Consider the following 27,363-nt stretch of genomic DNA (forward strand, 5'->3'; position numbering starts at 1 on the left):
TGCCAAGCGAGCCTGGCCAGCACCCCAACCCCGCGGCACGCTCTTTTGCATGCACCAGTGCTCGGGATCTCGGGATCCGGTGGAAAGCAGCTTCTTCAGGTTAGCGGTTCCGGATCTCTGGGGCGGGAACACAAGGAGGCAGGGTGAGTGACCGGTCCAGAAACCCGCCAGTTCCGGGGAGCTAAATCGCCCCCAAGTCTACCGCTTGAGGTAACGCGAGAATCGGCGGGGTCTGGCTTCGTGGCGGAAGCGAGGGGAAGTCCTGTTTCGAGCGTGGAGTTGGAGGCGGGGAGACCCGGCTGGGACGCGCTGTCAGGGTCAGCTGACACCACTCCTCTTCCTGGTCATCGTGCTGTCCTCTTTCCCGCCACACCCCCACACACACCCCCCACACCCCCGCCCCGGGTGCACGCTCCCTGCCTGGACCTCGCCATTGGGAAAAGGGATTCCCCCTCTCTGGGAGGAACCTTCTCTCTCTCCACCCTCGGCTTTTCCCGCAGGTGAGGCCTCCATGGAGCGGCTCCTGGCCCAGCTGTGCGGCACCAGCGTGTTGCATCCGCTCCCGTTGTGGGAGGGGGACACCACGGGCCACTGCTTCACCCAGCTGGTGCTCAGCGCCCTGCCCCACGCGCTCCTCGCCGTGCTCAGTGCCTGCCACTGGGGCACCCCGAGGTGGGTAGAGACGGGTGTAAGACATCTGTCCATGTGTGCTTGCAGACCTGACCCGAAACCCTCATCTCCGCGGCAGGATAACCAGAATACGTAGTGAGGACTCTGGAGGCGGACAAAAGTAGAATAAAATCTGGGCATTACCACTTTGGAGCCGTGTGGCTGTTCTGGGGCGTTATGTATCTTCTCTGAGCCTCATAACATCGTTGGGAGGTTTAAATCACATAATGCATTTAAGCATATAGTGCAGTGCCTGGCACATTTTTAAAGGCCCAGCGCGTGATAGAAATCATCACTTTTGTAGATTTTCAGATTATAAGACTGGTTGATGGCTAACTTGGGGTCAGTGTACCAGCCTCCAAGAGCCCGATGTTCTTTCTTCTGTCCCCACATCTCAGGAAATAGAATTATTAACGGTTGCCTTTTATTCCAATGCAAACCCCTCCATATAACTGTGATCAGCTGGACTTTTTTAAAGAAACCTAAAGCACTCGACAATTAAACTTTTTTAGTAACCCAGCCCTGCCAATAAAGGGAATAACAGTCCTCTTTTTATATGAACCTTCAAGACATTCTAATATTGTCTGCTGCAGCCATGTTTTCCTGTACTTGATTTTAGGGCAGACAGATCACCCTTTTGTTTATTAAATATGTTTTCTGCATGACAAGAAGATATAGACAAAACTGAAAAGAGGTTTTTCTTTAGCTAATGGAGTCACAAAAATGATCCACACCACCTTCTACAACCATTGGTAAGACAGAGTAGAATATTCTGAGATTTCATAAAATTTAGGCTGTAGTATTAGAGTATAGAAGCTGTATGTAAGTCAAATTTTTCTTCATCTAATAGTGCTTCAGGTGAATTTAAGGGTTATTAGGTAGATAACTCTCGTAAAAATGAATACTCATCACTTAGTGGTTATCTGTATGAAAATTTAGGATTTTTTTTTTTTTTTTTCTAATTAGGGTCTTCATGTTTGGTACAACCTTAACTCAAAATTGTCAGTTTCTGGGGCCAGCCCCTTGGCGTGGCAGGTAAGTGCACGGCTCCACTTTGGCAGCCTGAGGTTCGCAGGTCCAGATCCCCGGTGCAGCCAACGCACCGCTTGTCAAGCCATGCTGTGGCGTCGTCCCATAGAAAGTGGAGGAAGATGGGCACAGATGTTAGCCCAGGGCCAATCTTCCTCAGCAAAAAACAGGAGGGGTGACATGGATGTTAGCTCAGGGCTGATCTCCCTCACAGAAAAAAAAAAAATTGTCAATTTCTGTGGTGAAAGGATGATCAGAAATGTGGGTACATTAGAAAATGGATTAGGTTAATCGAGGAAGACTTCCTGGGAGAAAAGACCCTGGATTCCAGGGTAAAATGGGATAGAAATAAGGTGTGCAAGACAGAAAAGGGAGTTGATTCTCTCTAGGTAAGTGAGTTATTGGAGGTATGTTTGGGCCCTGAGTCAGCCATGATGTGCCTCCTTTTCTCTTTTCCCCCTTGTCCCCAGGAATCCAGATTACATCCTACACTGCAGTTCTGGCTGGCGCCTCCGACTTGCAGCCTCCTTCCTGCTCTCCGTCTTTCCACTACTAGACCTCCTTCCAGTTGCTTTGCCACCAGGGGCAGGCCCAGGGCCCATAGGGCTAGAGGTGCTGGCAGGGGGCGTGGCAGCTGTGGCCTGGATCAGCCACAGCCTGGCCCTGTGGGCATTGGCGCATTCCCCTCATGGCCGCTCCCGGGGGCCCTTGGCTTTGGCTCTGGCTGCCTTCCTGCCAGCCCCAGCCCTAGTGCTGACCCTGCTGTGGCACTGCCAGCGAGGCACACTTCTGCCCCCACTTCTCCCAGGGCCCCTTTCCCGCCTGTGCCTTCTCATCCTGCAGTTGGCTGCACTCTTGGCTTATGGACTGGGCTGGGCAGTCCCTGGGGCGCCACAGGAACCCTGGGCCCAGGAGCCCCTTCTATCCGAGGGACAGGAACCCGAGGTAGCTGAAGATGGGGAGAGTTGGCTGTCACGCTTTTCCTATGCCTGGCTGACACCCTTGCTGGCCCGCGGGGCCCGTGGAGAGCTCCGACAGCCCCAGGACACTTGCCGCCTCCCCCGCAGGCTGCACCCAACCTACCTGGCCCGTGTCTTCCAGGCACACTGGCAGGAGGGGGCCCGGCTGTGGAGGGCCCTGTATGGGGCATTTGGGCGGCGCTACCTGGCACTTGGACTGCTGAAGCTGGTGGGGACCATGCTGGGATTCTCAGGGCCCCTGCTGCTGTCCCTACTGGTGGGCTTCCTTGAGGGGGGGCAGGAGCCACTAAGCAACGGCCTGCTCTATGCCCTGGGGCTGGCCGGTGGGGCCGTACTGGGCGCTGTGCTGCAGAATCAGTATGGGTATGAGGTACGGAAGGTGACACTTCAGGCACGGGGGGCTGTGCTGAACATCCTGTACCGGAAGGCTTTACAGCTAGGGCCCAGACGCCCTCCTACCGGGGAGACCCTGAACCTACTAGGCACTGATTCTGAGCGGCTGCTCAACTTTGCTGGGAGCTTCCATGAGGCCTGGGGCCTGCCCCTGCAGCTGGCCATAACTCTTTACCTGCTGCACCACCAGGTGGGTGTGGCTTTTGTGGGCGGTCTGATCCTGGCACTGCTGCTGGTACCTGTCAACAAAGTGATTGCCACCCGCATCATGGCCGGCAACCAGGAGATGCTACAGCACAAGGATGCGCGGGTTAAGGTGAGGGGCTGTTTGGGGTCTCTCAGCAGTCTGGAGACCCCACCCAGCATCCTGGTCCCCAGGTCCTCCCATGCACGGTGCTTGAGAGAGAGAGTGTGATTAGAAGTTAAGAGCTCAGACTAGAGAAAGACAGACATGGATTCACATTCCAACTCTACCACTTACTAGTTTAATTGCCTCAGGCAAGTCACTTAACCTCTGGGCCTCCACTTCCTCATTTGTAAAATGAGGATAATAGTAGCTTGCGTCATAGGGTTGTTGTGGGGATCATCTGAGATAATGCTTGGTACAGTGCCAGTCACAAAGGGAGCACTAGATAAATGTGGCCCGTTAGTACTATAGTATTAGTTCATGCAGCCCTAAGCAGCAGCCCTAGGAGGGAGGAGGTAACTGGTCTGGGACCAAATGGGTTTTTAGTGTTACAGCCAGGACCTAAGTCTCCCACCTCCTCATCTAGGCGCCATCCCATGGCCGCGTGTGGAGAGGCCTAGGAGAACCCCAGCTACCTCTTAGGGGTGGGCTGTGGGGAAGGGAGTAGGTCACTCTCCTGCCTGGGCCAACTCTAGGTGTTGAGGGTCTGGCTGAGTCAGTTCTGGATTCTGCAGTGATTGTGGGGACCTTTACAGAGGGGATGTCAGGCGGGGGGTCTATACAGCATAGTTGTCCACCTCTTACTGGAATAGCTTGGAGTGCTAATCGAAGGGTGTGTCCCTGAAAGCTAGTTATGGGATGAGGCCTTTTTCCCTACCCATGACATCTACACGCTACGTCTCCAGGGCCATCTGGAAAGGCTCCAGTGCCTCCCTAGCTTACAGGCTGTGGATGTGCAAATATTAGGATCCAAGGATTTCCTCTGGCCTTTGCCTATCTGGCCTGGGCCCATCAGCCTGTGTGACCCTGGACTGTGCTGCAGCCTCCCATAGCTGTATACTCCTACAGGCATAGTTCCCATACTACCCAAGCCATAGGTCGGACTGGTGACCAGCCTCTGAAGCCCACAACTTCTGGCTTTGGGAAATAGTCCTTAGTCCCTCATCTAATGGAAGGAGGGCTTTACCCCAGCAGGTTAACGCCCCTGCACTTTCCACCACTTCATCTCCTAGGAAGGTGGGGGGATTCCAGCTCCGACCTGCCCTCAGCTGGAGCATATGGAGGAGAAGTAAAAGACTGGCAGGGCAAGCAACCCAGGGCTGAAAAGGGTTTGAGGGCAGGATTTCTGGAAAGGGCTGAGGTGAGGACAACCAGGACTGGGGAGGTACAGAGTATCTGGGGGCTCAGAGTATTCAACATGCTCTGCCAGGAGCCTGGGGAAGACGGGCCGAGGAGAAGGCACAGGAGCAGTGTCTCCACTTCACACTGCTCTCTTGTCCCTGTCCCTAGCTCATGACAGAGCTGCTCAGTGGCGTTCGGGTGATCAAGTTCTTCGGGTGGGAGCAGGCGCTGGGGGTCCGAGTAGAGGCCTGCCGGGCTCGAGAGTTGGGGCGACTCCGGGTCGTCAAATACCTGGATGCGGCCTGTGTGTACCTGTGGGCTGCCCTGCCAGTTGTCATCTCCATCATCATCTTCATCACCTATGTCCTCATGGGGCACCAGCTCACTGCCACCAAGGTGAGGACCAGGAGGGGAGGAGATGGCTGTAAGAGAGCATGGGAGGGAAGCAGCAGCAAGGTGACTGCAGGGGGGTGGGGAGGTGGGCTCAGGCCCTCAGTGCTGGCTGGGAAGGAGGGGAGGAGGATCCTTGGCTACCTTATCCTTTCCCGACCAAGGGGAAATTCTCTGAAGTGACCTTTTTCTGGGGCCTCAAATATATAACACTTCCCTCTGTGAAGGAATTCCTCTTTTTCTGTCTCCTCTTCCTTCGTTTCCAACTTCCAGTCAGGCCCAGGCTCCTTATCCCCATTCTGATGGCCTGGGGAAAAAATCCATGATCCAGTGCTGGGTCTAGCCAGCGCCAGCTGATGTTGCTACTTGGAAATTCTGAGAACATCTCAGGATGAGCTAGGCCTGTGTGCTTATCAAGATGCAACCCTGGAGGAACATCTGGGATTTCAGGGATTCTTGGAGTGGCCGCCTCTAACCCAAGGATTGTCCAGCCAGCCCCAGTTTTGCCACTGCCCTGCTCTTCCCTCAGCAGACCTGTCCACAGGGCCACCCCTAGATCAGGCCTTCAGATAGCTCCTGGGCTTCAGCTGATGCTTCCCCCCGCTCTACCCAACTTAGGTGTTCACTGCCCTGGCACTGGTGCGCATGCTCATTCTGCCCCTCAACAACTTCCCTTGGGTGATCAATGGCCTCCTGGAGGCTAAAGTGTCTTTGTACCGGATCCAGCGTTTCCTTGACCTTCCCAACCACAACCCCAAGGCTTACTACAGCCCAGGTAATGGGAAGCTAGAGGGCAGAACCTGGCACAGGGTGAGGAGGGAACTCTGGCTCCCTGGGGGCTGGACATAGACACTGTCAAGAGGAGCCAGAGGCAGCAGAATCCAGGCCGAGCTGGTGGCCATTTCCTCAGGGAGAATCCTTAGACCAAGACCGAGGCTGCCTTAGCCCTGGGCGGGTAGATATGGGACAGGCAAGCCAACGACATGCCCGTGGTGTACCTTCCCCGAGCAGGTAGGTTGTAGATTAGAAGCCCAAGTTGAGTGGCTGCTTCCCTGTTCAGACCCCCCTACAGAGCCATCTACAGTATTAGAGCTGCATGAAGCCCTGTTCTCCTGGGACCCAGTTGGAACCAGCCAGGAGACCTTCATCAGTCACCTCGAAGTGAAGAAGGTTCGTTGGTCAGACACCCTGTGAGAGTCCCCAGACTAAGGAGGGAGATGCAGACTCAGTGACAGATAAACAAGGACAGAGCCAGTCATAGCCAGATGGCCCTGTAGCTCTGATTACTGAGGGAGGAACTGGAGGGGTTTGCATGAGCAGGTTCTAATCGGAGAGGAGATGACAGCTCATTTCTGAATGTCATTCCTCCAGCACACAGCTTTTTTAGAGTAGTCACATCTCTCCTTGGTCTTTAGACAGCTCACATCCTCCCAGTCCAGACCAACAAGTGTGTTTGTCTCTCTGTGTCCCTCAGAGGCTGTCGAGTTCAGAACAGACCCCAGAGCTTATCCAGCTTCTCCCCCAGGCTGGGGACCTGGGGAGAGGCCCAGCAGCCTTTTCGGAGAAGGATTTTGCAAATAGGACAGATAATCTTCTTTTTAGCCTGGTGAAAAGGAATCACACCCTGTGACTCACACCGGCATACATCGTCAAAGTACTTGAAAGAACATTCCTGGCAGGACAGCGACTCCTGTTCACCCCAGTCCTGAGTTTTCACTCTCCCCTGACCCTAGTCCAACCCTTTGCCCCGCAGCTCAACCCAGCGTTCCCCAGTGGTGCTCCACCACTGCCTCTGCCACCTGTGGCTCACATTTCTGGCTTGGGCTACATGTTTTGTTTTGTGTCTTAGTTCAGGCAAGACAAGGCTGGAATTTTTCAAAGGAATTTTACTAATGTGTCATTTGGGCTTTTTTGGATATAAGTTATAGAAACCCATTGGAGCAGCCTAAGCAAACAAGAGTTTATAATAAGGTTATAGAGATGAATTGCAGAATCAAAAGGCGAGCACACAGCCAGATCTCAGCAACAGCCCAGAACCAAGCCTCGACTCGCATAGCTGTCCTGTCTGCTTCTCTATATTTGCCTCATTTTTCCCTGTGGACCCACTTTCCACTGAGCAGAAGATGTGACTTCAGAGAGCCCTTAGGCTGCAGCCTGAAAGGGAATTCCCAGGGAAGGGTCTCGGATTGGTCCAGTGCCCACTCGTGATCAGTCAACCCTAGCTGGCAGGGTAGGGGCATCACAGACAGAATTTCTGTGAGCCCCACCTATTTCTAGGGAAGGATTTTTTTTTTCCCTTTATGTACAGGGAGATAGCTCAATGAATGTATGTTACAGCTAAGAAATGAAGGGAGAACAGAAAATTTTAAACTGCAAATCACAGAAGTGGGCACTTGTGCAAAGCACTGCTTTTTGCCCTGAGATGTCAGAAGTCTAGCTGCAGGTGGACTTAGCCAGCCCAGCATCCAGGCCGCAAAGCCTGGAGTGCTTCTTTCCCCCTCCCCGTTCTGGGATGCTTGTCTCAGAGCTTTCCGTGGAAGTGCTTAGGCAGTTTTCCTCCCGTTCTCTCTGGCACACTGCTCCTCTTCAGAGGCCATTCACACAGACAGTGACCCTGATAGCCCCTCTGGGTGGAGAATAAAACACCCCACTTCTCTAGGTCCAGCACAGCATCAGTCACTGAGCCACAGCTCAGCCTGTGGGGTGGAGACTTTCTTCCCTGCAGACTAACTAGGGCCTAGAGAAACCTCCTTTCTGTGGGAGTGACTGGCAACCCAGTGCCTCTGGAGGGAGACCTGACACTTGTGTGGCTTCCTTGCAGGGTGTCCTGGTGGGCATTGTGGGGAAGGTGGGCTGCGGGAAGAGCTCGCTGCTGGCCGCCATCACTGGGGAGCTCCACAGGTAAGCAACCTCCAGCACACTCTGTCCTCAGCTCTGCCCTTCAGCAACACTTACCTAGCCCCTGCTGTGTGGTGGACACCTCTTTAGGGGCCAGAGATGCCAAGATGAACAAGACCTGGTCCCTTTCTTGGGAGAGTTTTCAGTCTGGACCAGGAAGGCAGTCAAGAAAGTGAGTTCTCATAATCATGACACTGGAGTGTTCTAAGTGCCATAATAGTGAGTGGAGAAATAAATGGAAATATCTAGCATGAGCTGTGCTTTCAGAAGATGTGGTTGTGCAGGGGAGGGATCCAGAGAGGAACAGAGGTGTGAAGCAGGGCCTTCTTATGTTACCGTGAGAATGAATGAGTGCAGGGTGGTGGCACACTCTCTACTGAGCACATCTAGATATGACAGCTGCTTGGCTGCAGCCAAAGAGCAATTTCTTCCCTTCCCAGTCCAGAATGAGCTTACAGCCTTATTAGGACCCCTTGACCTCAGTGGCTGCCAATCCAGAGAGCCATGTGACATGCAGGGGGACCCTGTGTAGAAGATAGCAGTCTGGAGAGGCTTCTAGGAGGCAGGGGCTGAGTCTGGAGGGACCCACTTAGGAGCTGGCCCCTCATGCTGCTGGCCTGGCTCTCTATAGGCTGTGTGGACGGGTGGCAGTGTGGGGGCTGTCCAAAGGCTTTGGCCTGGCCACCCAGGAACCCTGGATCCAGTTTGCCACCATCCGAGACAACATTCTCTTTGGGAAGACATTTGATGCCCAGCTGTACCAGGAAGTGCTGGAGGCCTGCGCCCTCAATGACGACCTCAGTGTGAGTACCTGGCCGTGAAACCTGGCCACCTGCTTCCCCGTGTCCCTGACACCTCAAGTCAGAGACTTGCTTCTTTGGAAGGGGTTGCTTCTACCTGGGCACCATTTACCTAGACTGGCTGTCAGCCTTCGGTCCTCCCAGGGTGTCCAGCTGCTCAGTTCCCCCTTCCGCATAGGGCCCGGAGGAGTGGTGGTCACTGGGTGTTCCGCGCAGCTGCTGGGGGAACCCTGAGGCCTCTGGGGCTAAGGGAGGGTTCCCTGCGAGGCTTGGCTCTCCGTAGGTCTGACTCATGGTTCTGATTCAAGAGGCCCTCCCTCACCTCCCACTGGGAAGGCTTGTGAGGGTCAAGGTTACTATAGGGAAGGCTGGCAAGCCCTAGATCCCTCACATCCAGCGTACTGAATTTAGAGGGAATGAGATTCCAGATTTCTCCCGTGACTTCCCCACCCAGCCCCCATGTTCCCTGCAGGACTATCATTCCCACTACCCTGTCCAGATAAATGCGGAACTTCCCTAGGAAAGAAGGCCTTGGGTTTGACCATGGGGCATCCTATGTCCATTTATCATTTGTTTCTTTTGTTTTGTTTTGTTTTTGTGAGAGAGATCAGCACTGAGCTAACATCTGATGCCAATCCTCCTCTTTTTTTGCTGAGGAAGATTGGCCCTGAGCTAACATCCGTGCCCATCTTTCTCTACTTTATATGGGATGCCGCCACAGCATGGCCCTACAAGCAGTGCATCGGTGCGCGCCCGGATCTGAACCGGCGAACCCCGGGCCGCCGCAGCGGAGTGCGGCGCCACTGAGCCGGCCCCTATCATTTGTTTCTTCATCAGGCATTTCCCAAAGGTCTACCGGGTACTAGGAACTGTTCTAAGCACTAAGAAAAGAGATGAAGAACAAAGCTTTGCCCTCAGGGGACTCACCATCTGGTACACCATAGGTGCTTCCTCTGGTGTGGGGACCCCTTAGCTAGGGGACCACTCCTGAGGCCGCAGGAAGGCTCGGAGTACATTCCTTCTCTAAAACCCTATGAAAGCCTTCACGTCAAATTTGCCCATCATCATCTTTGCCTGTTACAAAGTCAGGGTAGTGAGTGTGATGGAATGGTTAAGAATCTATGTTCGTGTCCTGCCCTTTACTAGCTGTGGAACAGCCTTGGGCAAGGTAGTTACTCTGAGCTTTGGTCTCATCTGTGAAAAGGAAATACCAACTTCATAAGGTTGTCAAGGGGGTTGGATGAGATGATGCCTATAAAGCACTAAGCACACGAGAGTGTTCAACAAATGCTAGTTGTTGTTGGAATTATGGTTTATCCCCTCTGGCTCACTCACCCCAAATTCAAGTCCAGGCGCCTCAAACTCCCTGGCTCTCTTTTGTTTGTTTTTTTTGTTTTTGTGAGGAAGATCAGCCCTAAGCTAACATCCGATGCCAATGTTCCTCTTTTTGCTGAGGAAGACTGGCCCGGGGCTAACATCCCTGCCCATCTTCCTCTACTTTATATGGGACACTGCCACAGCATGGCCTGACAAGCGGTATGTTGGTGCGTGCCCAGGATCTGAACCTGCGAACCCTGGGGCCGCCAAAGCAGAGCGCGCGCACTTAACCACTGTGCCACCGGGCCGGCCCCTCCCTGGCTCTCTTGACCCGCCGCCGTCTCTTCCCTGTGAAGGGATAGGAAGTGGGGCACAAGGTACAAGGGAGCTCACTCACCAACACTGGGGGGCTTGTCCTGTCAGATCCTGCCTGCTGGGGACCAGACAGAAGTGGGGGAGAAGGGTGTGACCCTCAGCGGGGGACAGCGGGCCCGGATTGCCCTTGCTCGTGCTGTCTACCAGGTAAGTTAAAGATGAGGGAGTCCAGAGCCTTGGGAGCTTGGCTGAGAGAGAAGGGATGGGGATATTTTCGTTAGCATCTGGTTTCTTTTTTTTTTTTTTTTTTTGGTGAGGAAGATCAGCCCTGAGCTAACATCCGTGCTAATCCTCCTCTTTTTGCTGAGGAAGACCGGCTCTGAGCTAACATCTATTGCCAATCCTCCTCATTTTTTTTTCACCAATGCCCCAGTAGATTGTTGTATGTCGTAGTTGCACATCCTTCTAGTTGCTGTATGTGGGACGCGGCCTCAGCATGGCTGGAGAAGCGGTGCATCGGTGCGTGCCCAGGATCTGAACCCGGGCCACCAGTAGCAGAGCGCATGCACTTAACTGCTAAGCCACAGGGCCAGCCCAGCATCTGGTTTCTTCCATGTTCTTGAGGTGTTGGTCCCTTGGCCATTGCATCCCCCTTTTGTAGTTTCAAGGCAGAATTAAAGACCCTTTACAAAGCTTTATGTGGCTTACCTCGCTGGGACCTAGCAAAGCTGAGCACTGGCCCTGGGGCACTGGCCTTGCTTGGCTGGAGGGAAGTCCACCCTCAGGTCTCACCTCCTTCTCTACTGCCATAGGGGTAGCCCCCAGAGTTCCTCTCGACTGTCTTCTCTGACTGCCTCAAGATCATGTCCTAGGAGAGGACCTGGGACATGGTGCCCATGGTGTCCCCTCCTCTCCCTAGGAAAAAGAGCTCTATCTTCTCGATGACCCCCTGGCCGCTGTGGATGCACATGTGGCCAACCACCTGCTGCATCAGTGCATCCTGGGAATGCTGAGCCACACCACACGGCTGCTCTGCACCCACCGCACCGAGTACCTGGAGAGGGCTGATGTGGTGCTGCTGATGGAGGCCGGGCGCCTCGTCCGGGCGGGTAATGTGGGCCACCAGGTGGGAGCCCAGCCGAGTGAGGGAGCCATCTACCTGGGTGTGACAGGGCAAGAGGGACAGATGGATTTTCAAGTGTATAACTTGCACCTGCTCCGTGTGTGGCCTGGGCCCGGTCATCCTTCCGTCTAATGGGAGACCCTCTCCTGCCTTCCCAGAACTGGTGTGAGGAACTGGAGAGCAGGAGGGAAAGGTGCACACTGGTGACGTGCCAGTGGGTTTGGGACTCGAGCTTTGTGACTGGGTGCTTTGGGAACTTAGAGGCCCACGATCTCTGAGAACAGTCTGATGTTCTTGGAGAAGAGAAGCAATCAGATTTAGAATAGTTTTTTTATTAAAAAAAAAAACAAAAAAAACAACCTCTGAAGGAGTATTATCCAGAGGGACATGACCATCTGCAAGTTTACTGGGAGAGAGACAGGAGGAAATGAGGCTCCACCAGAGTGTTAGGAATTTCATGAAGCACGAGGGAAAATCTCTGCAGTAATGAGAGGTGACTGGACAGGGTGCTCACGAGTGGCTGTGACTCTCCTTCTGGAGTGAACATTTTCTCTCTGTGCTGATTGGACTCCAGACACAGAGGGATGGACTTGATGGTCCTGCTCAGAGTCTGGGGGTCCAGGGAAGGGTCCTGTTAGGAAGGGTCAGGGAGGAGGTCTGAAGAGAATAGGAGGTGGATTGGCACACACGTTTAGAAAGCCATAGTATATTCCCAGACAGCCCCTCCTCATCTCTCCTGCTACCTTCCAGGGCCTCCCTCTGAGATCCTGCCATTGGTACAAGCTGTCCCCAAAGCCTGGGCTGAGGAAGGACAAGAGTCTGACACAGGTATGGCCCAGGGGTGAGAGGAAAGGGCTTGCTCTTTACTCCCACACTGGAGAGATGTTTGCTACAGTTCTGAAACACTGAGGTTTTCAACTGTCATCCTGCGAGCTTAATCCCCCCCGACCTCCCTGACCCCTGCAGCCACAGCCCAGTCGGTACAGAACCCAGAGAAGACAAAGGAGAGCCTGGAGGTGGAGGAGAGCACATCTGGCCGCCTGCTGCAGGAAGAAAGCAAGAAGGAGGGTGCCGTGGCCTTCAACGTGTACCAAGCATACTGGAGGGCCATGGGCTGGGGCCTGGCTGTAGCCATCCTCTTCTCTCTGCTCCTCATGCAAGGTAGGAATAAACCGTGGCGCCTCCTTATCCCACCCACAGCCCTATCATCTGGTCCCCATCACATCTGTCACCTTGTACTAGTCATTACAAAGCCCAGAGACTCCCCAGGCTTGGGCAACAGCTGGGACCAGAGGCAGGCTCCCAATTCTGAGAGCGTACCAGGGGCGAGAGGGGTGTGCTCCACAGCCATCTTCTGGACTGCCTCCCAGGCTAGCTCCCATTCTGCAAATCTGAGCTCATGGTCCCTCCAGAGCTGAAGGGTGATGACCCAGGAAAGAAGGGAGGACATGGGATAACAGCACAGTGGGGAGAGCCAGGAGGGTGAAGAAGGGTAGAAACCAGAGTCAAGGGCAGAGGAGGGGATGTTTGACTAGAAGGAAGGAGACGAGTCTCTCTCGCAGCTTTCCCTTCCCATCCCCACCCAGCCACAAGGAACGCTGCTGACTGGTGGCTCTCCCACTGGATCTCTGAGCTGAAGACAGCCAAGAACAGCTCCCAGGAGGCGCCAACCCCCACCAGCCCAGGCTCCACTGGGCTCCTGTCTGCCCAGCTGCTCCTCTTCTCCCCCGGAAGCCTCTAGTGAGTGGCTGTGCTAGGAGCAGGCCTGGTGCTCCCACGGTGGTTGCCAGGCAGGGAGTGAGAGTTGGGGCTGGTGTCTTCTGGAGGACGAGGAGAGGTGGTGTGGGGGAGGGGAAGGGACCCCTGAGTGGCCCTACTTTTGGTTACCCACAGCCCCCTCCCCACCACCCAGCACCTCAGTGTTCCCACTGCCCAAAGCTGCCCCCAATGGCTCCTCAGACATCCGTTTCTACCTCACCGTGTATGCAACCATTGCTGGCGTCAACTCCCTCTGCACCCTCCTCCGGGCAGTGCTCTTTGCGGCGGGCACCCTCCGAGCAGCCACCACCCTGCATCGCCGCTTGCTGCATCGAGTCCTTCTGGTGAGGGAGTAGAGGGCAGGGGGTGGCGTGGGGGAGCCCTCCCAGTACATGGGCTCCATCGGGGGCCCCAACCTTCCTCCTAGTCCTTAGGAGAAAATAGCCCCTCACAGTCCTTGACAACTTGAGACCTGGAGAGGCCGAGAGCAGAGTGGCTGCCTGGGTTCCAACCCAGTTACTTAAGCCTATAGCTTTCTCATCTGTAAAATGAGGAGAAGAGAATCTTCCTCAGAGTCACTTCCATTTTGGACTTCAAGCGCAGAGGGCTAGAAGAATTAATCACCCCTTAGTTCATGCGAGGTCCCTTTTTTGTTTTACTTATTTATCCATCCCCTTTTATCTGCATACCCTATTTCCATTTCCCCTCCTTTCCTTGATAAGCAACCATTCTGTGTTTAATATGTATCTTTTTGTTCGTCTTTTTGCAAAACGCCTGTTTTGTGCGCACGTATATTTACAAATGACATTCCATTTCTTACAGTCTTTATTTAGGGCTGTATCTAAGGTCCATTCCTGTTGCTATTTGTATATCTAGTCTGTCGCTTACCCCATAGACTTATTATGAAGATTAAATTAATTAGTATGTGGAAAGTGCTTAGGACAGTGCCTGGCACATACTAGTGTTCAATTAGCAATTATTATTAATGTTGTTATTATTACAAAGCCCTTTTTTGTCTGTTATCTTTTTAGGGCCTCATAATAACCCTGTGAGGTAGGTACTATTATCCCCATTTTACAGATGAGGAAACTGAGGCTCTGAGAGTATAAGTGACCTGGGCAAGGCTGGTTCCATGGAGAGCTGGGCCGTGAATGCAGTGGCTGTCAGGGAGCAGCTGCCCACTGTCCTGTCTCTCCTCCAGAAGCCAAGGAGTGGACACCTTTAGGCTATGAAGAGATTAATTTCTCATAAGCTGGCAGTAGGAGGTGCTTCAGAAAGTCCTTTGACCTAGTCCCCTGCCTTAAGATGGGACTGTTCCCCAAGTAAAGACAGTTGGGGGACAGGGAAGGCAGGGAGGGGAAGGGGCTGTCTTTGAGACTGTCCCTCCCAACAGGAATCCAGATAGCTAGCAGTTCCCGAGCACTTGCTCCATGCCAGGCAGACTCTGCTAAGCACCTGACTGCTGTATGTATGGCCTTTAATCCTACTAACAGCCTTGTGAGGTGCAATTCCATTATTATCCCTGTTCTTGAGATGACGAATGGGGGCCTTTAAGAGATTAAGCCTCTTGCCTGGCGTCTCACATCTAGTAAGTGGTAGGGCTGGAATCCAAGGAGCAGTCTGACTCCAGAGCCTGAGTGCCTAACCGTGAGACAACACTGACTTTGACTGCTGCCCTCACCCCACTCTGTCCAGCCACAGGCAGTCAGGGTGTTCCTCCTGACATCTAACTAAACCTCACTCACTGGCCTGAAGTCCCCATCTTCTGGAGAGAGATGAGCTCCACGCCCTTGAAAGGGGAGTAAGCATGTCCAGCACAGAGATAGAGGAATGGCCAGCATGGCCTCAGGGTCGCCATTGGCCAGAGGGATGGGAGACTCTCCATCTTTCCCACCCTGCGATATTCTTCCTCCAAGCTCCGCCAGCTGCCCCCAAACTCAGGGGACTACCCCTTTCCTATTCTCTAACTTGGGCCTTCCATCCCCCCAGGGCTGCCCCCAAACCCTTTTCACCAGGCCCTGCCCTCACCTAACAACACCCCCCTCCTCCCAGGCACCAGTGACTTTCTTCGACTCCACGCCCACGGGCCGGGTCCTAAACCGCTTCTCCTCCGACGTGGCCTGTGCGGATGACAGCCTGCCCTTCGTCCTCAACAGCCTCCTGGCCAACGCAGCAGGCCTGCTGGGCCTCCTGGCTGTGCTGGGCTCCGGCCTGCCCTGGCTGCTGCTGCTGCTGCCGCTACTGAGCATCATCTACTATCGTGTGCAGCGCCACTACAGGGCCTCCTCGCGGGAGCTGCGGCGTCTCGGCAGCCTCACCCTGTCTCCACTCTACAGCCACCTGGCCGACACCTTGGCTGGCCTCCCCGTGCTCCGGGCCACCAGGGCCACCTACAGGTGTGTGAAGTCTGCCTCTCTCAACCAGAGCCAGGGGGATGAGGGCTGGGGAAGGGGAGAAGAGGGACCCCTGAGAAGAAGGCCTTGTGGGGGAAGGGGGCTTCAGTTCTCCTGAGAAGGGAAGGGTGGGTAAGGGCACTGGGGGAAAGAGGAAAGAAACAGAAGAAAGGGATAGTGAGGCAGAGCAGACCCCCCTACAAAAGAGCACATTGGCTCCTGTAACCCTGAGGTGAGGCCTGTGGGTGTGCAGATCAGCTCCAAGAAGGAGGCGCTCTGTGGGGAAGGAGTCTGGGCGGGTCAGTGCAACAGTAGAGCGGCCTCCTTCCCTCCTGGCCTCCCCCAGGTTTGAGGAGGAGAACCAGAGACTCCTGGAGCTAAACCAGAGGTGCCAGTTTGCTGCCAGCGCCACGATGCAGTGGCTAGACATTCGGCTACAGCTCATGGGGGCCGCGGTGGTCAGCGCCATCGCAGGCATCGCCCTGATGCAGCACCAGCAGGGCGTCGCTGACCCAGGTGCCACCCCGGGACCCTTCACTCTCACCTCAGAAGCATGTTATTCCCACCCCCTGCCCCCTACCTTTCCCTGCACTGTCCTCCCAACATTTTCACCTCCCACCCAGAGTATCCTGTGAGGATGTGTTGTAATTTTCATTGCCCCCATTTTGGAATTGAGGAAGCTGAGTCTAAGGAGTGACTCGCCCAGGTGGCGGTGGATCTAGGACTTAGAAGGGTCTTCTGATCCTCGCCCTGCCCTGCTCCACCCCATCCCCAGCACTCTGCTCCGCCCCACCTGTCATCCCTCACAGCCTCTCCAGGCCCACTCCACTCCCTTGCATGTAGCCTCCTGTGGTCCTGGTCTGGGTCCTGGCATCTTTTTGTTTCTCTGCTGGCTTCCTTTAAATGCCCACAGTCCGCAGCATGGGATTCCCCTGTTCTGCCCCACCCCTCCCCACACGCACCCCAGTGTCTCAGCCTCCCCTAGCGGCTAGTGCTCCTCTTCCCCAGGACTGGTGGGCCTGTCCCTGTCTTACGCCCTGTCCCTGACGGGCCTGCTCTCGGGCCTGGTGAGCAGCTTCACGCAGACGGAAGCCATGCTGGTGAGCGTCGAGCGGCTGGAGGAGTACTCCTGTGACCTGCCCCAGGAGCCCCAGGACCGGCTGCCACAGGTGGGCTGCACCCCCGCCCCAGTCCTGCGCGCTGGAACCCTGAAGGACCCTCCTGATGGCCCCAGTTCCTTTCCTTTCACTCCTCCCATCTCTCTCAGCTCCTTTAATGTCCCCGTGTGATCTCCCTGTTCTTCACGGCACCCCTTTTCTTTGTGTCCCTGCTCCCCATCTCTCCTATACTTGCCCCCATTCCCCCACCTCTTCTCTCACGCTGTCTGCTTCTCATTCTCTTTACTCTCCAACCCCCCTCCTCCTTCTCGTTCCTCCCCATCTCACTCATCTCCCTCCGTCTCCCACCACCAGCTGGGCATCGGCTGGCTGACCCAGGGGAGCGTGGAGTTCCAGGATGTCGTGTTGGTGTACCGGCCAGGGCTGCCCAATGCCCTGGACGGGGTGACCTTCCGCGTGCAGCCTGGAGAGAAGCTGGGCATCGTGGGCCGCACGGGCTCCGGCAAGTCCTCCCTGTTGTTGGTGCTCTTCCGGCTGCTGGAGCCCAGTTCAGGGCGAGTGCTGCTGGACGGTGTGGACACCAGCCAGCTGGAGTTGGCCGAGCTCAGGTCTGAGGGAGGGAGGAGAGGGGAACCAGATTACTGGCACTTAGGAAGGCCTAGCCAGGAAGGCTGTATATAAACTCCGGGCAGCCGGGGCCGACTAGGGGGCGAGGCGGCGGAGAAGACGAGCAGGTGAGGAGAGCAAGCTCCTAGTGCCCAGGTCCAGATTCACACTGTGGTCTCAAGGTCTTCCATCTGACCCAGGCCCACCTTTCAGCTTCATCTTTCTTGTACTTCCCAGCATACACCCTCCACTCTAGACCACCAGTCACTGCCTCCTGAGTCACTCCCAGGTGCTGTGCCCGACACTGATCCCCTCAGCCCTCAGGCTCAGCAGGCGGTGCTTGGGACAGCTCAAGACCTGGGCCACTTGCCCCTGGCCACAGTGGCCTCATCTGGGGCTAACATCTCCCCACCCCCACCCCCAGGTTAACCCAGTATGGTTTTCACTGAGTTCCATGACGTGGAAAGGTAGGGAAGCTCTGTCCCAAACCCCATTACTGATCTAGGGCCCCGGCCCCTACCCTCCCTGCCTTACCTCATAGCTCTACCATAGAGCTCCCAGGACCCAATTCCAGGCCTGCCTCCAACCTTGAAGCATCCCCTCCCCGTTCAATCTCTGGTCACTCCTTGCCTATCACTGCTGTCCCAGTGACTGCTGGAGTCAGTGCCACACAGTTTAGCTCACTCTTGTTCTCTGTTTTTTTGCACCTCAGTGAGATGCAAGCTCCTAAGGAGCAAGTCTGGGCCTTTGGTTTCTTTGTATTCTTCAGAGCACCGCACAGTTCCCGGTACCCAGCTGACCAGTGCGGGTGCAGAGAGGGGTTATATTCAGATCTTATCCCCAAGCTTCCAGGAGGTGCTAGACCTACAGCTAAAACCCATGCTGCAGCAGAAGTGGCCTCATTTCCAGCCTAGACCCCATGTCCTGTCCCCCGGCTTGTCCCCCAGGTCCCAGCTGGCTATCATCCCCCAAGAGCCCTTTTTGTTCAGTGGGACCGTGAGGGAAAACCTGGACCCCCGGGGCCTGCATGAGGACGGGGCCCTGTGGCAGGCTCTGGAGCAGTGCCACCTGAGGGAGGTGATCCTATCCCTGGGTGAGTACAGACCTCCCCTGCAGGGCTGCAGAAGGAGGGAGCAGGGAGAGGCCCGGGACCTGGGGCTGAAGCTGCTGTGCCTTGCAGGTGGTCTGGACGGTGAGCTGGGCGAGGGGGGCCGGAGCTTATCCCTGGGGCAGAGGCAGCTGCTGTGTCTGGCCAGGGCTCTCCTCACAGATGCCAAGGTAAGGCGAGAGGAGGAGACAATCGAGAGGGCCAGGAAGAAGGCAGGAGACATGTCAGGGGTGAGGATGTGCGTTGGGGAGAAGTCTCAGGGCACCAAGTTAGTTTCCTTTTAGAGCTGGAGGTGGGGAGCTGTAGGCTGGGCTGGGCCAGGAGTGGGGGCTCGTGGTTGGGTAGGAGTGAAAGCTAACCCTCTTCTCCCTCTTCCTCCCCCACCCCCTCCACATGTTCCAGATCCTGTGTATTGACGAGGCCACAGCAAGCGTGGACCAGAAGACAGACCAACTGCTCCAGCAGACCATCTGCAAACGCTTTGCCAACAAGACAGTGCTGACCATTGCCCACAGGTGTGCAAGCGTCCAGAGTGAGACTCTAACGGGGCTATGGCGTCAGGGACCCTAGGGGTCAGGGCCCTAGAGAGTCCACCCCCCCATGAACCTCAGCTCCTCATTCTCCAGGCCCTGACCCAGGCCTTTATAGCACATTGTCTGAGGGAGTCTGCAGCCCCTCCCCTAGCACAGAGCCAGGGACTAAGGCCTGCTGGGCAGACCTGTGCTGTCCAGGGGAGGAGAAGAGGGGACACAGGTCAGCTTTCTTCTCTAGGGCGTTGTCCCCCATGCCCCCACTGACCACCATCTCCCACACAGGCTCAACACCATCCTGAACTCGGACCGGGTGCTGGTGCTGCAAGCAGGGAGGGTGGTAGAGCTGGACTCCCCTGCTGCCCTGCGCAGCCAGCCCCACTCGCTGTTCCAGCAGCTGCTGCAGAGCAGCCAGCAGGGAGCCCACTCCTCTCTCTGAGGGCCCGAGCCCAGTCCCCCACCCTGCAGGGTCTCCCCTCTGTCTGACCCTCTGCTGGGCGGCTGCAAAGGGGCAGGCTGCTTGTTTACATTCTCCTCTGTGGCTCTACCTCTCCCTCATTCCCCAGAGGGAAAAAGGGTGCCCTGGGCTCCTCTTTGGAAACCACTCCTTCTTGAGGGGCAGAGTCCCAAGGCTTGCCCAGGACCAGGCCTCTGCTTGGGCCCTCTTGCATCTGCGACTCCAGGCAGGTTCTTCTGGCAAAGGAGCCCATTTGCACTTTTATAATTTTATTTGATAAAATTCCCATCTTACATTCTAGGTATTAAAAAAATAATATTTCTGGTGTGAGGCTGAGGTCCCTCAGTGTGTGTACCCTAGCTAAGGGGTGGCAAGAAAGGACCACTCCAGTCTGAGGGGTGGAGGTGAAGGAGGGGGCCGGAAAGCCCCCCCGCATCACAGTGCTGTGGTCTTGCCAGGCTCAGAGGGCAGGTCAGGCGGCGGGGGCAGCCCTGCTGGCAGCATGCTGACCTGACACTCCTGGTCCTGGCGGGCTGGGGCATAGTGTGGGGCTGGGTAGCAACAGGGTCCAGGGGGGCAGACACCCCGGCGCCAGGCCCTCAGGGTCAGCAACCCTGTGGACAGGACCAGGGCAGCAGTGAGGGCCCCAAATACCACCACGGCCACCAGGCTAGACTCACCCAGCCCAGCCTCCTGCCTCCGCACCACCTCTTTCACTGAGATGCGCAGCAGGCCAGCCCCCACACTGTGGGGGACAGGCCCCGTGGCAGGTACCACCGCAGCCAAGGTGGGCCCCCGGGGGCTGTCTTGTGTGGTGGCGGGGTCCGGGACAGGTAACACTAGCTCACAAGTCTTGCCACCGTAGCCACTGGGGCAGAGACAGTCGAAGTCATGGACACGGTCCCGACAGCGGGCCCCTCTCTGGCATGGGCGGCTGGCACAGTCATCCAGGTTGATGGTGCAGAAGCGTCCAGCAAAGCCCTCAGGGCAAAGGCAGGAGAAGCGGTTTATGCCATCCAGGCAGGTGGCGCCGTTAGCGCAGGGCCGCATCAGACAGTCGTCTACGTTCACCTCACAGCGGGCACCCACAAAGCCCACCAAGCAGCGGCACGTGAAGTTGAGGGCATAGCCCTGGTCGTCCTGGCACTGCCCACCATTCCGGCATGGGGAGCTGGGTTGGGGGTGGGAGAGGGCATTGACACTGACTTACACCTGCAGGGTGGCCCAGGTCGGCATCCTGACCACTGCCCCCCTCCTTCCAGCTGTGTCACCTTGAGCCACTCTCTCTGCACCTCAAATGCCTCATTTATTTATTTTATTTTTTTGCTGAGGAAGATTCGCCCTGAGCTAACGTCTGTGCTAATCTTCCTCTACTTTGTATGTGGGTTGCCCACATACATTGACCATTGCCCACAGGTGTGCAAGTGTCCAGAGTGAGACTCTAACCAGGGGCTATGGCATCAGGGACCAGCATGGCTGACGAGTGATGCAGGTCCGCGCCCGAGATCCGAACCTGCAAACCTGGGCCACCCAAGCAGAGCGTGCCGAACTCAATCACTATGCCATGGGGCCAGCCCCGAATGCTTTGTTTTAAAAAGGAAAATAAGAATAGTACCCAGCTTCCTAAATTGTGAGGGTTAAATGAGATAACCCGATGTCAGGCAGTTGCACAGGGCCTGGCCCAAAGGCAAGGCTTAAGGCCAGTGTGCTATTATCATCCCCGTAGGCTCTCAGGCCTGAGGCGGAGACGAGGACAGGTCCAGTCCTGCAGGCCCGTTTCTTCACTCGGAATGAGACGTAAGGCTGCCATGTGGAACATCCTTAGGAGCTGCATCCCAACTTCCCTGGGAGGCTGAGGGGAGTCCTAGGTCCTCTACCTCCGCACACCCACCCTCCCCCGTCAGAGCTGTCACACATGGAGCTGGTATACCTCCAGCTCCTACGGATTTTTTGTTGTTGAAGAAATGGTTCAGATGGTACAAAAAAAGTTGATAAACCCTGAACTAGGATAGTTTGCCAGGCTGGGGTTTTATCCTTGGGTGTCCCCATGTGGGGCATCTCTCAGCCCTAACACTTCGCCACCACCCTCAAACAGTCCTGCCTCCTCATCTTCCCATCACCAGATTCTCATCTGACCTCCCACTCATCCCACGGGGCCAGCACTCACCCTGCTTGCTCACAGGGTCCAGCCTTGCGCTCACAGTCACGCCCGTGGAAGCCTGGTGGGCACTCACAGTGGTACTCGCCACCTCCGTCATATATGCACTGGCCTCCGTTCCAGCAGGGGGACTGCGTGGTACAGATGTGCTCGTCTGGAGAGGAGACCAGGAAGGCTCTGGGATAGCCCCTCACATCTGGCACCCAGAACTGCCCAGTTCCCATCCAAGGCTCTGTGGGTGTGGCTTGCACCACAAACCCACCCCGGGCTGGTATGGTGTCGGGGAAAATAACAACAGTGAATCTGGAGTCAGGAGGCTCCTGGCACTGCCAGTCTGTCTCACAGCGACTTTGGACAAGTTGTATCTCATCTGTGGGTCTCAGTTTCCTGTATACAATTTTCCTGTATACAAAATGTATACAGTTTTCAGCAGCTGCTTTGCCTACATCATGGGGTTATGTTCAGGACCAATTCAGACAACAGATAGGTGTAAAGTCTAAAATGATAAAATACCATGTATTTGAAAGATTGAGCCAGATAACAATAGGTGCTCAATAAATATGGATGGGTGTTCTCCCAAGACACATGTTCTCCCCAGCTCCACAGCCACCCTCTCTACTCCCCTACCTTTGTCACAGAATTTGCCCGCCCAGCCACTGTGACAGATGCACTGCCAGGGCTGGTGGCAGGTACCGTGCTGGCAGCCAGGCATCCTCACACAGCGCTCACAGTGCAGCCCCTCCCAGCCTGGGTCACACCTGAGGGGGAGAAGCACAGTCAGGGCTCTGGGTAGGGAGATGTGAGGAAATGGAGGAGGCAAGACCAGAGCTTCTAGAAAACAGGAGGACATAGGACAGCCACTAAGGGAAAGCAGGCCTATCCCAGGTAGGTGTAGGGCTGTGCAGGGTCACAGGACACATATGGAATCAGACCATCAGACACCAGCATCAAGTCCTGCTTCTGCACTTACTTTCTGAGGCTTAGTTTTCTCATCTGTAAATTGGGGATACACCTGGCAGGGACATGTTGAGGGAGAAATTAAATAAGATGATGTCTATAAATGCCCCCAGTACCATTCCTGGCATGTCTGAGGTGCTCAGAAACCCTTAAAAAACAAGAGTGACCTTGAAAGGTCATCAGGATTATCTTCCCACCCTGATTCCAGGCCAAAGCCTGACCTATTTCAGAGAGTCCCCAACACCCCTAGCCTTTCCAGCAGCTTGCCTTGTCAGCTCATTTCTTTATGTCCAGACACTTCCCTCCTGCTACAGAATTTGCCCAACCCCCATCCCAGTGAGTCAACTTCAAATTCATAGAGAAAGATCCTGTTTGATGAGAGTGTCTCCCCAGCAACCCTCCAGCAGCCTTTCTTTTCCAGGCTAAACTAATTATCTTTCCTTTATCTTCCTCTTTCCTCATGGCTCCCAATCTCCAAACTCTCAAGCTTCAGGTCTTTCTCCTGGTATCTTGAGCAGGAATGTTTCAGAAATCCTGATCAAACTTGGGAGAGTAAAGAAGCGGGGAGACATGAGCCAAAAGCGAGGCACAGGGGAACCAGGGGTGGGGAGAGGCTGGTCAGCCCGCCCTGTGGGCCATGAGCGGCTGGCGAGTGAACAGTAGGGTATACACGCCTAGACACTCTGCCCTGAGGCTTGACCTGATTGTGGGTGTGGAGGGCTGGGAAATGGGGAGCAAAGGCTTTGGGAGCACATGCTCGGGAGAAGTACCTGCAGGAGCCGTCAGGCGCACAGCAGCCGTGGGCCAGGTCACAGTAGGAGCTGCAGTCATTGGCTGCAAGAGATTGATGTGGGAGGGCTGAGCCCGGGGTCAGGGTTCAGCTCCCTGAGATGCGGGTCGGGAGAGGTGCGGGTGGACTCAGCTTTGGGGCAGGACAGAAGAGACTCTCATGCTATTCGAAAGACAACCTGGGTCGGCCAACCCCGCGGGTCGGAGCGGCTGCAGTGCCGTCCCTGGCCGGCAGAGGTCAGCGTGAAAGCGAGAGACGGCCAGACAGGGCCTCGACCTGAGCCCGGGGGCGCGCTCACCTCGAGCAGGCAGAACGGGTGCCCCCAGGATGCACAACAGGCACACGAGATGTAGGCAGCGGCAGCCGCTGGGCATGGTCAGCGCCGGCCCCAGGAGGGACGGACGGATGGACGGCCGGACGTGCGGACACCTGTGGGACGGCACAGGCTGGCAGGCGGCCGGACGCGGAGATAGCGGCTTGGATTCCGGTTCCGAGTGACAGAAGCGGAGCGGGGAGAGGGATGTCCTGACAGAGGGGGATAGGGGCAGCGAGGGCGGGGGTGGGGAAGGTCTGAGCAGGCGATGAGAATGGAGACAGGAACCTGGGAACGGACTCTGTGGGAAGGAGGCGAAGGATGGGCAGCGCAGAGCGAGGTCAGGGCGCGGGAAGGGCCGGGGCTGGGAACGCAGTCTGGACGGAGGAGTCCGCGGGGGACAGCGCCGAGAGGCAGCCTCGAGCACGGAGAGGAGGCGAGGGCCGGTTCCCGGCCGCTAGCAGTTTCAGCCCCCCACCCCGGACCCCCCAGCACTTGCTCCCACGTCCCCTTCCGATCTCTGCCGCGCTCGGCTCGGCCACGGCGCCAGGCCTGGAGTCCCCAGAGCGCCCCTAGCCCTGCGCGCCCCTGCCCTCGCGGTCCTCACCTCGGGCTGGGAGGCAGCGCGCCCCGGGGCTCAGAGCGAGGCCGGATCCGACGGGCTCCGCCGAGGGCCGAGCTGGGGCAAGGGGCCGCCCCTAGCGGGCTGCGGGGCCGCGAGCCGAGCCCGCTGCCATGCGAGCCGAGCGCTCGGGAATCTGGGGCTCAAGGCGACTCCGAGCGGCGGCGGCAGAGGCAGCGGCGTCTCCTCGTGCGCGCTTAGGCCGCCTGCCAGGGGCGGCTTGTGCCGGCGGAGCCCGCCTCCCCCCTCCCTCCCCTCCCCGGGCTGCCGCGGGCCCGGCCCCCCACCGCCCGCCGCCGGCGCCCACCCCGCCGCCACGCACGGCGCGCACCTCGCCCCGAAGCTCGCCCCTTCTTCCGCGGTCTCGCGCTCCCCCGGCCCCTACGCTCTGCTGCCGCCTGACCTCTCCGAACGTCCCTTTCTTCAAAAAAGGAGGAAATTACGGGAATCTCAATGGGAGCAGATTGTCAAGTGCCGGCCAAATGTGCGCAGGCCTATTATTCTCCCATCTCGCATCCCCGCTCTCCTGACCCGCGCCCCTCTCCCCACGCCCCACCTCTGCTCTCACCAACCCGCTTCCCATCACGCTTCTCATTTATATCCCATGCAGGCTCAGGGCACATTGCCGCTCCCCGCCCTCCTCCTGTCACCAGCCCACGCCTCCTCCGTCTGTAAATCCTACAATACCTGCTTCATCTGTCTGCTCTTCTCCTCGGCTCTCTCCGCTTTCTTCTCTCCTCATTGCCATCCACAGCCTTCCAGGATCAACCCACGCCTATCTTGAGTATCAGCCTGCCCCGCCCCGCATCCCTCCCGCCGTCAAGTCTGTCTTTCCCACTCCATTCCTTTTCGTGACTACTACTGGGAAGCCTCCCTGGGTTGGGAACGCCCCTGACTCGTAAATGTTCCTCCCAAATTGCCACTTCTGTACCCCGGATCACATCCGTTCTTGACCTCAGGCTAATCGTCAACTGCCCAAACCCAGAGCTCAGACTGAGAATTATGTGGAGGGAGTGGGGAGGACTACCGGTACCCCCAGGCTAAGGGCTCAGAGACACCTGTGCACCGCAAGGACAGGAAACAGAGGGCAGAGGTCAGGAATGCCACTGCCCACCTCTAATCCCTCAGATCAAGATTTCACCACCTTTAAGTTCAAAACATTGGAAGGAGGAGTCCCTAGCCCGTGCAGAGCAGCTTCCTACAGATAGCACCCCACCCACCCAGAAGGACGGAGCCCCTGGACTAACTTTTCTTGCAATCTCCATTGGACTTAGCCACACCCACCCCATCACTCTAGCCACCTTCCCCGAAACTCTGCTCACCTCTTTCCTGAAGCACTTTCTGAATTTGAGTAATGCCAGGGCTCTCAAAATAAATAAAACAATTTTATTTTGTTTAAATTTTTTTTCAGTGAAAAATTGCAAACAACCTATAATGTCCAAAATTACTGTAGGCCAAATAAATTATATGTCAGCGCTATGTGACTATTTAAAGTCATCTTTTTGACGTCTAAAGATGTCAAAAACGCTAAGAATATGTTAAGGGGGGGAGCAAGAAACAAAGCAGAACCTATCTCAATGTTGGCAGTGATTTTTTTTTCTGGATGATGGAATTATAGGTTATTTTTTTCCTATTGCTTTTCAGCATTTCCCCCTTTTCCACAATGAACATGTACAACTTTTTTTGTTATAAAAGAAATTCAATAACATTAAGGAACTTTTGGAATAAAGAAAAAATCACCCATGATCCTAAAAGCTTGATAAAACCACTATTGTTGTTTTGTCCTCTTTTCCTACCCAGATGTTTTTACACAGTACCTGTAATGTTGTATCCTGCTTTTTTTACATGTACTTGTAATTTTTATCCTGCTTTTTACTCCATATCATATGTTGGTAGTCCTCAAAAGCGTAATTTTTTATGACTGCATGATATTCCATTAAATAGACATACCATAATTTATTTGACCTCATTATTGGATGCTTATAAAGTTGTGTTTACTTTTGTGCCATTGTAAATTCATTCAACAAATATTTACTGAGCACCTGTGTGCTACTATTATGCACCAGACATCATCCTAGGCACTGGGGACACAGCTCCTGGATAAATAGTAGTGCCACAAATTTTCACGCATATAGTTTCTTTCCATGGTTTAGGTTCCTTCCTTAAGATAGAGTCTGAATTGATGAGTGGCTGAGTTAAAGAAGTTGTAAAAATGAACAATTCCTTTTCATTAATGAAATTCATTGACACTCACTGATGGAACAATAGAGATATTTGAAGCTTTGGAGGTTGATGGCATCAGACTATATCACTTACTACTCCCTTGTGCTTTGAAGATTTTGGCACGTGGCTTGTTGTCACTCTCTTCACTCCCACTTCTGTCAAATTCTTGGTGATTCTTAATGATGCAGTACCACATAGACAATTATTCCAATAAATGTGATTGTTTGTTTGCAAAGATGGCCAGTACGCTTCCTCCTGTCCCACATGACCCTTTGCAATGATTTTGCTGCTTCTCCTAGCAAAAGGTGGAGTCTGTTTCTCAGCCCCTGGAGTCTGTTTCTCAGACCCTTGAATCTGGGCTGGCTTTATGACTTGCTTTGACTTGAATGTGACAGAAATGACATTGTGTGAGTCCCCAAAGTCTAGGTCTCAAGAGACCTTGTAGCTTGCCCCTTTGCCCTCTTAGAATACTTCTAACATTGTGTAAAGAAGTCCAGTGTAGCCTACTGGAAGATGAGAAGGCCATGGAGGAGAACTGAGGTAACCTGGCCAACAACCACCAGACATGTGAGGTCATATTACCAGCCCCAGTCAAGCTTCCAGATGACTGCAGCCATATGAGTGAGCCTAGGCAAGACCAACAGAAGAAATGCTGAGCAGAGCCCAGCCCATATTACCAAACTACAAGCAGATAAATGGTGGCTGCTTTAAGCCACTAAGTTTTGGGGTGGTTTGTTAATATGGCAATAGATAACTGATAAAACCGGCTTCTCATTTCCTTAGTTTCTTTTTCTCCACCAATGAGGATGGTCCCACCCGAACCTTGTTATTACCAATACTTCACACACTCCATAATCTCAATTTTAAGTATCACACTTTCCTATTACC

General features: G+C 55.1%; 2 protein-coding genes across 8 annotated transcripts; one reads left to right on the plus strand and one right to left on the minus strand.

The window, feature by feature from the left end:
• On the plus strand, positions 1-19,743 carry ABCC10 (ATP binding cassette subfamily C member 10). Of its 6 annotated transcripts, XM_087438625.1 has the most exons (23): positions 2-143; positions 501-672; positions 1,636-1,704; positions 2,169-3,387; positions 4,768-4,995; positions 5,608-5,764; positions 6,050-6,159; positions 7,811-7,890; positions 8,519-8,690; positions 10,428-10,526; positions 11,239-11,428; positions 12,193-12,270; positions 12,409-12,603; positions 13,029-13,182; positions 13,355-13,544; positions 15,253-15,596; positions 15,940-16,109; positions 16,602-16,762; positions 17,066-17,319; positions 18,265-18,410; positions 18,498-18,595; positions 18,828-18,940; positions 19,241-19,743. In XM_087438625.1, exons 1-23 carry the CDS (start codon positions 50-52, stop codon positions 19,392-19,394), a joined length of 4,647 nt encoding a protein of 1,548 aa, XP_087294751.1. In that variant the 5' UTR covers positions 2-49; the 3' UTR covers positions 19,395-19,743. The 6 variants fall into 6 exon arrangements, 3 of the variants coding, with proteins under 3 accessions (XP_087294751.1, XP_087294752.1, XP_087294753.1); XM_087438626.1 differs by lacking the exon at positions 13,355-13,544 and having other exon boundaries at positions 15,357-15,596; XM_087438627.1 differs by lacking the exons at positions 17,066-17,319; positions 18,265-18,410 and having other exon boundaries at positions 19,241-19,382.
• On the minus strand, positions 19,665-24,736 carry DLK2 (delta like non-canonical Notch ligand 2). Of its 2 annotated transcripts, XM_087438628.1 has the most exons (6): positions 24,584-24,736; positions 23,616-23,746; positions 23,298-23,361; positions 22,198-22,328; positions 21,580-21,724; positions 19,665-20,583 (listed from the first exon to the last, which is right to left on the minus strand). In XM_087438628.1, the coding sequence occupies exons 2-6, from the start codon at positions 23,689-23,691 to the stop codon at positions 19,848-19,850; spliced, it is 1,152 nt and encodes a 383-aa protein (XP_087294754.1). In that variant the 5' UTR covers positions 23,692-23,746; positions 24,584-24,736; the 3' UTR covers positions 19,665-19,847. The 2 variants fall into 2 exon arrangements, with proteins under 2 accessions (XP_087294754.1, XP_014638177.1); XM_014782691.2 differs by lacking the exon at positions 24,584-24,736 and having other exon boundaries at positions 23,616-24,062.
• Between the last annotated feature and the right edge of the window lie 2,627 nt (positions 24,737-27,363).

The sequence above is a fragment of the Ceratotherium simum genome, chromosome 13 (genome assembly GCF_057802395.1).
Source record: "Ceratotherium simum simum isolate JZ-2026a chromosome 13, ASM5780239v1, whole genome shotgun sequence".
In the NCBI taxonomy this organism is placed as follows: Eukaryota; Metazoa; Chordata; class Mammalia; order Perissodactyla; family Rhinocerotidae; genus Ceratotherium; species Ceratotherium simum.